This window comes from Microplitis mediator, chromosome 7, assembly GCF_029852145.1.
Source record: "Microplitis mediator isolate UGA2020A chromosome 7, iyMicMedi2.1, whole genome shotgun sequence".
Lineage (NCBI taxonomy): Eukaryota > Metazoa > Arthropoda > Insecta > Hymenoptera > Braconidae > Microplitis > Microplitis mediator.
The window spans coordinates 5,352,636-5,362,935 of NC_079975.1; the positions used below are offsets into that span (position 1 = coordinate 5,352,636).

Below are 10,300 nucleotides of genomic sequence, written 5' to 3' on the forward strand. Positions count from 1 at the left end.
GTATAATATTTATAAAATCATTAAAAGTTAGAGGAAAACGTATTGATTTCTAAATTCTCTTGATTATGTTGAAATAAGTATCAGTAAACGAAATATAAAAAAAATTCATTTTCTACATTTTTGATACAATTACCGCAGCTGCTCGGTATATTTATTAGGAAAATAACTACAATCTATCTATAAGTGTATGATATTGGTATTAATATTAATCTTTATTTATATTTTTTTTAGTATGACAGTTGACAATAATAAATATTTCCAAAGCTTTAAACTGTACCATAGAATTGCACAATGACTAACGGAGTTGAAAAATTATTTTTCTTTTAGCTTAATATTATAATATTTAATACGAAAAAGAGAGAGAAAAAACAATATAGTTAATATCTCATTCCATTGATCTACGTCACCGTAACACATTCTATGATTCATTTTGTTTTTGTCGAGCCTCGGTTGTTATATGGTAATGATAATAATATTTCATGACACTGATAACATGAAATAAACATGATATATGCATATATTCCTTATTTTTATTATACTTTAAAAAAAGTTTAACGGAAAACTTATGTACATTAAAAGAAAAAAATTCTTTTGTCTAAATATCAGAAATTAGATAATGCTTAAGTGTACTCGGTTCATCATTATGATCAACGGTAAAATAAGCACTGCGTATTTGCGAGTCTTTAATAAGAGAGTCCCACATAGCATTTTGCTGAAAAATAATTACAAATTTAAATACATCCATGTAAATCAAATTGCTATTGTTGTTTGACAACGATTAACTTACGTTGTATTCAGCAAAGTTGCCACAAATAATGAGCGTATGTTTTGCACGGGTTAAACTGACACATAGTCGATTTGGATTATCAATAAATTTAGGTTCTAGACTGCGGACACAAGACAGGATGATAATATCACAGGCTGATCCTTGGAACGCGTCTCCCATGTTCACTACAGTCAACTGAAATTTATCTTTACGATCGTTACAAATATCAGATGTCCTGAAAATATTATTAAAATTGCAATTAGAAATTACCTAACTCATGTACGTCTACAAGAATGTGTATAAATGTATCTACCTTTCATCCAGCATCTCTATTATTAAATCACGCTGTAAATCGGAGTATGCAATGATGCCTATATCTATTTTAGAACTCAAAATATCTAATTTTGCTTGAGTCATTAGAGTGTAGGCAATATTGACTACTAATTTAGCCTCTCCAATATTAACGTAGCCTCCTTCTTCTTCAGGAGACGAGTGATTGAGTACTCTGTAGTTGTAGAAACCCAGAGGTCGAACGGAAGCGCAATTTTTTAATGTACCCTTGTAGAAAAACTTATTGGGCCATTCTGCGATTGCATCTGCCATTCGATATTGGTCTTCTAGTGTCATAATCGGGTTATTTTTTTCCTTTTCAAATTTTTTTTGAGCTCTCCAAAATAGCGATTGTCCCAAATTGTTATCACATACTTCCTGAAAATTTAATAAACGATGGTATCATCAATGGCTTGTTACATTACAGACATAAAAATGGTACACCTCAGAATATTTCTTTGGAGAAAATTGCTGTGAATCACCGACAAGGAATAACGTTCTCACTCCAAGCGCCAGAGGAGTGCAAGTATCTACTTCTCTAGATCGTTGTGCATCATCAATAATACAAACTGGAACTTTTGTGTCTCTATATTCAATAAAATAATTCTATTAATAGTAATTTTTAAATTAAATTTATGACAACACTATAGCTCTTACTCGAAAAACTGTTTCATATAGAGATTTGGGCAACATGATAATATTCCAGCGATTACGTTTGCGTTCTTCAAGAGCATCGACGCATGTGTGCCTCCCAGTGATCGGCAAAATAAAAATTTTAGATTTTTAATTACTCGTTATTTAAAAAATTAATAATATTGTTCATTATTTTTTTTGATACTTTAGTAATCAGTAATTTCAGCGTCAATATTGAGAATTATTTGGATATTTAATACTGGGATTCTATGAATTATTCATTGTTAGAAAATTAGTAATTGTATTTTTCTAAATCCTAATTATTGCCATAATTAGTAATTAAATTATTGTAATTACTAATTATTAGAATAATTATTAATTTAACTGTGTCAATTATCAATTATTCGAATAATTAGTAATTTATATGTTTAAATTATCAATTATTTGAATAATTAGAAATTTATATATTTAAATTATCAATTATTAAACTAATTAGTAATATATATATTAAAATTACTAATTACTAATTAATAATGGAATTACTCCAATTCAAGGGTTCTATTTAAAATTTTTTAATGAAGATAAACTATTCAGGCCTCAACTTCGTTGTTTAAATTTAGTGGAAACCATTTAAATATAGTGGAAACCTAAACATGCAAACCTCTCAATAAGACAATTTATAGATAAATTGAGAAAAATATAGATAGCCCGAATTGGGAATCGAACCCAGACCAATTCGGTATCGCGCCGAGTGCTCTACCAGTTGAGCTATCCGGCCCTATACTATATTCCGTTCAATTTGATCTATAACTTATTGAGCCACACCGTCCTTCGTACGGTAATACACCATTTAAATATAGTGGAAACCTAAACATGCAAACCTCTCAATAAGGAAACCTAATCAGCTCTTAAGCTCAAAAAACGACGTCGAATGCCGTTTTGCAAATCAAAATCGGTTGATTCGTTCGTGAGATATCGAAAACCAAAAAATCGAAAAAATTAAAAAACAAGCGTTTCATAGAATAACTTAGAGACTTTACGTCTAATCGATTTTGCTCTCATCAGAACATTTTTAGGCTTCAAAAAACTGCATCGATTGCCGTCTTGAACATTGAAATCAAACCACGCGTTTTAAAGTTATGGCATTTCAAAAATTTCAAAAAAAAACGTTTTTTCAAGATAACTTTGAAATTTTGAGACTTATCGACTTTGTTTTTCTTACAACATTTTAAGTGCTCAAAAACCCGCGTTGATTGCCGTCTTGAACGTCGAAATCGAACAACGCGTTCAAAAGTTATGGGTTTTTAAATATTTAAAAAAAAAGTTTTTTTATCATAACTTTGAAATTTTAAGACTTTTCGATTTTGGTTCTTTACAACATTTTTAGTACTCAAAAGATTACGTCTAATGACTTTTCGAAAATTAGAATTGGTCAATTTGTTTGTAAGATATTGTTGTTGCGAAAGTTCACAAAAAAATTATTGAGCTCGAAGAGCTCAAAAATCTTCGATTTCAACGTGTTAAGCTCGCAGAGCGGGAAGTTGTCAGGGTGGCCTGCAGGGTCAACCTCTTTTCGAATATTTTTGAAAGGGAAAATGAAGGAATTTGGGGATCGGGTTTTTTTTTTTTACTTTATTAAGTGTTCATTACTACCCGGGAAAAAATAAATTAGATCTCCATAGATACGCGTAGATCTACGTTGATGAAAAAAATGGCGCGTGGAGGTATACGTAGATCTCCTTAGATCTACTTAGATGAACGTTGATCTACGTATATTACGAACTCCTATAACCAAGAAAAATTTTTGGATCTTTGTAGATCTACTTACATCGTGCTTAATAATAAATATATAGATATGTAGCGTACTTTAGTTAGCGCCAAAATTTAGATCTACGAAGATCTAATTTATTTTTTCCCGGGTACTATTATTATTGAAGGTTATTACCGTCAATTTTTATTGAAAAATATTTATATATGAAAAAGTTATAAACTATCTCGTGGAAAATTTTTTCCTCCATGATTGCATCGATTACTTAAAAACAGATCATCTGAAATTACAAATTTTAATTGCTTCTTTTAATCTGTATGGATGTAGTTATCGTTGTACGAACAGGATTTTAAAAGTTTTGATTTTTAAGGTTTTTTAATTCAGGTTGAAACAAAAAAAAAATACCAATTAGTCTCCGCTGAAATGGACGGTAGATTTCATTTTTTCTTTCAATTATTCTAGGTAACTATATTGTATGAATTTGCTCAACTTCATCCTAAGTATGTATTAATTTTTCGTAAAAGGAAAACTTATCGGTTGAAAGGAAGTGACTAAGCTAACAATTTCAGTAATTATATTGAAAATTCCAATGACTTATCAGTCAAATTAAAGAAAATTTCATGAGCTCTAACATGAATCTTCCAAAATTTTACTATCACCTCTCATTTAAAAGTTATTCAGTCCTTAAACCACCAAACTTACTTCATTTTTCGATTTTGAAAATTTAAAATGGCCACTGTTTCTAAACTATTCAACCGATTTCTCTGATCTTCGATCTCATCTGAAGTATTATCTCAAGCAAAAAATGTAATGAATATTCTTTTAATATATTAGAAAATTTATAGGAGATAAGGTATCAATATTTATATTTTATCACACATGGATAGGGGAGACCGACGTGAGTTGTGACATCGCCGATTTTTTGGAACCTATTAATTGTTAGCGAATTTGTAATAGTACGCGTTTGCTAGCTCGAGACTTGAACTAACAAATATGCGCTATTGCGAGCTCGCTATCAGTTAATAGGTTCCAAAAAATCTCTGTCACAATTCACTTCGGTCTCCCCTACAATAAAATAAAAAAAAACGACCCCCAAATTCCATCATTTTCCCTGTTAAAAAAATCAGCTTCCGGAAATCATCTTTTTTTCAGCCATCTCAGTCGTATTTTCCCTTAATTGTCATACTTATAGTAATTTATCTTTAAAAAAAAAGAATTTCAGTCAAAATAAAAACTTATCAATCGTTTTTTTTTTAATTTAAATTTCACATGTTATTTACAAGACTCTTTAAATAAAAAAAAGTATGCATTTTGTTTGAGTATTTATCATTTTTTTTTTAATTTAAATTTTTTCTTCAAATTATTTATTTTTTTACTGCAGATTTCATTGTGAATACAAAACAAATGAAGTTTAATAGTCTGTTTATTCGTCATAGCCATGCTTTTTTCAATTTTATCTTAATTATTGTCAAACTTTCGGTCCTAGTATGATAACAAATTGTATACGCACCTAGTGAGGAAAATAGGACATCTCAACCCGCGCAGTATTTTCACCCGAGCGGTATTGTCTCGCCTTCAGCTCGGGTGACAATACCGCGCGGGTTGAAATATCCCACTTTCCTCCCTAGATGCGTAACATACTATGAATGCAGTCGCATTATCTGAAACAAAAATATTTTTTCGCTTCGAGGACTGTCGAACGATATTGAAATTTGTCTGTAAACATTTTTAAAACGATTTTAAAAAAAAAATACATTTTTACGAAATTTTTGGGGTACCCCATTTTGCCCCTCTCTCCCCTATGTCATTCCAGGATAATCAAATTGATTGAGAATCATTGAATAAGAATTTTTACAATGTAATTTTACGTATAAATACTAGGGTCTTCGATAATTATAAAAATAATTGTTCTAATTATTCGAATAATTAATAATTGAAAAAAATAATTAACTAATTATTCGAATAATCAATAATTGAAAAAAATAATTGACTAATTTTTTGAACAATCAGTAATTAAATCAATTAATTATGTAATTATACAAATAATTGATAATTGAAATGAATAATTTCCTAACTAAATGAAAAATCAATAATATGCAGGAGCAAAATATAAATTGCTAGGATATTCAGAAATTATTTCATCTGTATCATAAGTTATCAAAATATTGGATAGTAATCGAATATAAATTTTCAAATTTTTGATAATTACAAATTTCTTAGCGCCTAATTATTGAGTATCTTAATAATGAGTAATATTGACTTGAAAATTATCAAATTTTCAAACATAGAGTAATTAGTGGTAATTAAATTACCGAAAATATCGATAACGCCGATCCCTGGTGCCTCCACATATTTTCTATAAAAAAGTTGAAAATCTTTTACGCAAAATTCTTAGTAGCATTATAGTTTTATATTATAAATGAAAAATAACAATACTTTTAGTTCGTTAAAAGATACTGCTTTTGCTCGTTCATTTATTTTATCTTCACGTCCAATTCGTATTATATTTAACTTTGTTCCTTTTTCTGAAAGTGTAATAGCAACTATAATTAATTCCGCCCGTGTGAAAAAAAATTCGTTCTAAAAAGATTCCAAAAACATTCGACATGTGGAACTTTTAAACTTGAGACAGATTAGAACTTTGAGTGGAACTTTTTTTTTAACTTTTGTAATTTTGATAATAAAGAAAAAAAGTTTTTAGTTATCTAAGACTTTCCTAAAAAGTTCTCATTAGAAACCAATAGTCCCATAAGAATAAAAAAACGTTCATAAAAAGTTCCAAATTAGCGGTTTTTAAACTTTTTCAGAACGAGGTAAATGTTGTACAAATATGTAGTAAAATATGTTTTAAAAACGTTCTTTTTTTACTCAAAATTCGCTCATCTAAAGTCCTAAATAAATTTTTTTTTTTACTGTCAAAATTACAAAAATTCCAATCGAAGTTCTAATCTGTCTCAAGTTTAGAAGTTCCAAATGTTGAACTTTTTTGGAACGAATTTTTTTTACACGGGCGTGGTTTTCATATAAAAAAATTTTAAATTGTTTTCGTCAAGAGATCTTGTATTTACGTAATAACTTTTCCTTTGCATCTAATAATTGTAAAACAATGGAATCAATTGCCCCATTAGATTGCCCACAGACTAATATTTTATCAGTACTTTTCCTAATTAGCATTGACAAAATACTTTCGACAATGATCTTCGATTTTCCTGTTCCTGCAGCTCCTGAGATCATAAATATGCCAGGTTTTTCATCCTCAACTGTTTTAACAGTCCTTGCAATAATATCCAATTGTTTGGAGTTTAATTTCTCCTATTAAAATCATATTAAAACATCAATTTCATTCCCTTACTAAAATTCATTTCATCAAGATTATTATTAGATATTAATGACTGTACTTCAACGAATGGCTCAATTTTATCATCATCACTAATTGATGAAAATTCATATTCTTTAATACTTGGACTCAAAATGGCCTCACATAATGGAGATTTAGAAATATTTATCAATGAATCAACATAACTCAGATATACTGATAGTGATGGTGTCACTGATTCTAAAACAATTGTATTAGGAATCTCGCTATTTTCCTGATATTTAATAATTAAACCATATGTTAATTGGAATTTACGTTTCCCTGGAAAAGTAAAATAAATACAATAATAAAAGTAATACTTATTTTATAATTTATAGTAACTTAATATAAAGAGTATAAAATAAATATTTTTTTAACCATGTAATTTCTCATACAGAACGGATTCGACACACGCAAGTTGTTCAGTATTTTCATTTAATGGGTTTTTAAATTTTACCAAATAACCTCGACTTGCATAGTGTAATTTCATACCATATAAAATTCTAGCTCTCATTGTAATACGATAAACTTTGTCATTTTTTGAATTCACTGATATACACTCCAATAGCAATGGAGTTTTTGATAACGTAATGTCAGACACTCTGCAATAGAAAATAAAAACTTAATGATGCTGAGAAAAAAAATGTTATGTAAATTTTTAAAATGAATACTCACTTTTCACATTTGTGATTTCTTAGACTTATATCGTTTAATCTATACCAAAAATCATAAAGCAAAGATGATAACTGAGCTTGATAATAATCATCATAATTATTGTAAAATAACGTTAACGGTTTGAGTTTTAGTAGCATAATAGAATTTAATTGTATTGTACTTTCATTTTCTTTCGTAAACCATTTCGGGTCCCATTGAAGTACGTAATACAAAAATTCTTCTCGCAATTTTTCCGTTTCTCTTTCAACTCTTTCTAGTGTCCCCATTTCTAGTGTAAATAAATAAGATGATAATTCATCAGTCGATTTTATATATCTATATATATTAGACTGATTCAAAAAAATCGACTAATTTTTTTTTTCTTCATTATATCGAAAATATTGTTGGAAATGACGAAAAAAAAATACTGTGAAGGTTTGAGCTCTTAATATTAATATTAACAACTGCCGCATCGCAATTTTCTATTTCCTGTTTAAATAACATGGGAAAATTTATTTTTTAAGCTTTGGAATTTTGTAGCTCACGGTAGGACCAATACTTTTAAATGTTCAAGACATATTCTTATGAAAAATTTGACGCTCTACAAAAAAGGCCTCTTATAATTTTTCGATATTTTTATTTCTTCAAAAGTTATTCGAAGCTGAAGTTAGATTGACGATAAATTTTTACATTTTTTAAATTTTTTGATGCAACCATCAACTTTATCGGAAAATTGTAGAGGACATTTTTTATAGAGCATTTTATTTCCTTCAACTTATCTCCATGAAAATTTTCGATATTTCTCATAAGTCGTATGTTATTTACGTAAAAATACAGTTTAATGCGAAAAAATAAAAAATCGCGGGACCTTGAGAAGTCTGTTATAAAGCAAAACCTCTCCGCTTCGCGTTCGCAGGGTTGCCAGAAGTGTTCAACAGAAAGTAGCAAGACCTTACAGAAAAAGCGCACACTAACAATAAAAACCACCCAATGTTAATAATTCCAAATAGACATTTTTATTTTTGAATAATTTATTTTTGAAAATATATTGATAAATAACAAATGACGAATATTATATATTAGTCCAGTTGTCCACAAGTTGATCGCAATACACAAATATTAACTTTCTGGTGACCAAATTTGGCTATTGGGAATTATACTAAATTATGAAGACGTGGGCATAAGCCGAGAACAGAGTAAGAAATTCAGAAAATATTTTTTTTCATTCTTAGATGATTAGTAATCATACAGACGAATTTAAAAATAGCCCAAATTGTGGAAAATCGCCTAATAAAAATTCCAGCTCAAGGCACGTCTGAAATTCACCCAAATTACGGTAATAGGCCCAATCTGGCAACCCTGCGCGTTCGAGGTGTGCAATTGCTTATCGATCATATAACGCAACACTTCAGTAATTAATAGAAAATTCACAAATATTATGTATATTTTATACTATATTTTAAAATCCTGTACTTGGTATTTAAAAAAAAAAAAAAAAACATTGTAAAAAATAGGTAATTAAAAATGAACAAATATTTGATTTCATTGATCTTGATTCAAATAATGAATTATAATACCAATTTACTTTTTATGTAAACTAAAGAAAGAATTGTTTTTTAATAAAAAAAAAAAATAATAATAATAATAGGCAAACTTACTTTTAAATTATTAGTTTGGTACACGTCTACTATGTTGTGTTACTCTGAAGTAACTGATTTTATTTTTCTTACACTTACGGAATTCCCAGAGTATAAGTATAGACTTATTATCAAAGAAATATTGTTCAACATCGTTATGACCGTTCCGTAAAAACTGTTAAACTTATCGCTCGGTGCATTGAAAAATTGTCGATACATCATAGTTTTTCTGAGAAAAAATATTCATACTTGTATGTCTTACTAAATAATTTTTTTCTCTTTATGTCGTGATTATTAATTTTAAATAATATGGAGAAATATATGATAGTAAAGTTAGCAGACATTTGAAATTTAAATAAATTTTTTTAAATAGATAAATAATAAAAAATATATATATTTCTGAAAAAATGCACATGTAGAAAATTTAATAAACTATACGTGAAATTTTTCAAAATATTTTTTTTAATATTTATTTTTTTGTTAAAAAAAATCAAAATGTTGTTAAATGTCTACTAACTTTATTGTCATGAGAAATATTTTTTTTACATTTAATATCAAAGTAATATGTGGATAATTTATGATTTACTTACACTGAGAGAAAAAATAATTTATAGAAATATTGTATTTTCTTCTTGCAAGGAATTATGCTTTTGAAAATTTCCAATCTAATATTTATAATGAAAAAATTTGAAGATTTCATTCTAAATCGTTTTCGTAATCGTAGAAATTTGAGCTCTGCTTGCGATATGCTGATTTTTTTTTTCGAGTACTGTAAATAAATTCCGATTTTCTTCTATCAAAAAAATTATTCTTTAACTTAAATATAGAATTAATAATGTAATAATTTCTATTGATTCGCTACTTAAGAAAATATTAATTTTTTTTTCAGTGTAATAAAAAATAAAGTTGAAAATTTTTTAATTGTCTTCACTTGATTTAAAATATCTGAAAATAGCCTCATATGAATTATTCATAAAAAATTTAAATAAAGGGATCAAAATTTGCTACATCGTCGAAATCGACGAAATGTTAAAAATATTAAATTTTGAATAAATGCCTTGACTCCGAAACTCGGGGAGACCGTAAATTGAAAAATTTTTGAATATTTTCTAAGATAAAATTTTTTCCTGCGAAATATAGCAACTGGAGGATTTTTT

The 10,300-nt window shown here is 28.0% G+C and overlaps 2 protein-coding genes across 3 annotated transcripts; both read right to left on the reverse strand.

Annotated features, from left to right (window-relative positions):
* Positions 1–132: 132 nt before the first annotated feature.
* On the reverse strand, positions 133–2,049 carry LOC130671356 (uncharacterized). Its single transcript, XM_057475198.1, has 5 exons — positions 1,754–2,049; positions 1,541–1,682; positions 1,080–1,474; positions 788–1,001; positions 133–712 (listed from the first exon to the last, which is right to left on the reverse strand). The coding sequence occupies exons 1-5, from the start codon at positions 1,828–1,830 to the stop codon at positions 596–598; spliced, it is 945 nt and encodes a 314-aa protein (XP_057331181.1). The 5' UTR covers positions 1,831–2,049; the 3' UTR covers positions 133–595.
* A 207-nt stretch (positions 2,050–2,256) lies between these two features.
* Positions 2,257–9,882, reverse strand: LOC130670741 (probable helicase senataxin). Of its 2 annotated transcripts, none has more exons than XM_057474213.1 (9): positions 9,734–9,882; positions 9,165–9,372; positions 7,528–7,795; positions 7,231–7,454; positions 6,896–7,134; positions 6,566–6,809; positions 5,934–6,022; positions 5,810–5,853; positions 2,257–3,777 (listed from the first exon to the last, which is right to left on the reverse strand). In XM_057474213.1, the coding sequence occupies exons 3-9, from the start codon at positions 7,791–7,793 to the stop codon at positions 3,774–3,776; spliced, it is 1,110 nt and encodes a 369-aa protein (XP_057330196.1). In that variant the 5' UTR covers positions 7,794–7,795; positions 9,165–9,372; positions 9,734–9,882; the 3' UTR covers positions 2,257–3,773. The 2 variants fall into 2 exon arrangements, with proteins under 2 accessions (XP_057330196.1, XP_057330197.1); XM_057474214.1 differs by lacking the exon at positions 2,257–3,777 and adding an exon at positions 4,531–5,158.
* Between the last annotated feature and the right edge of the window lie 418 nt (positions 9,883–10,300).

Bases quoted from the DNA above. Each gene is read 5' to 3' on its own strand.
- LOC130671356 (XM_057475198.1), bottom strand. From the start codon at position 1,830: ATGCTCTTGAAGAACGCAAACGTAATCGCTGGAATATTATCATGTTGC. The intron at 1,683-1,753 runs GTAAGAGCTATA...TATTGAATATAG, and splicing joins TATATGAAACAGTTTTTCGA to AGACACAAAAGTTCCAGTTT. The intron at 713-787 runs GTAAGTTAATCG...ATTATTTTTCAG, and splicing joins GCAACTTTGCTGAATACAAC to CAAAATGCTATGTGGGACTC.
- LOC130670741 (XM_057474213.1), bottom strand. From the start codon at position 7,793: ATGGGGACACTAGAAAGAGTTGAAAGAGAAACGGAAAAATTGCGAGAA. The intron at 7,455-7,527 runs GTGAGTATTCAT...TTTCTATTGCAG, and splicing joins AGAAATCACAAATGTGAAAA to AGTGTCTGACATTACGTTAT. The intron at 6,023-6,565 runs GTAAATACAAGA...TTACACTTTCAG, and splicing joins TGCAAAGGAAAAGTTATTAC to AAAAAGGAACAAAGTTAAAT.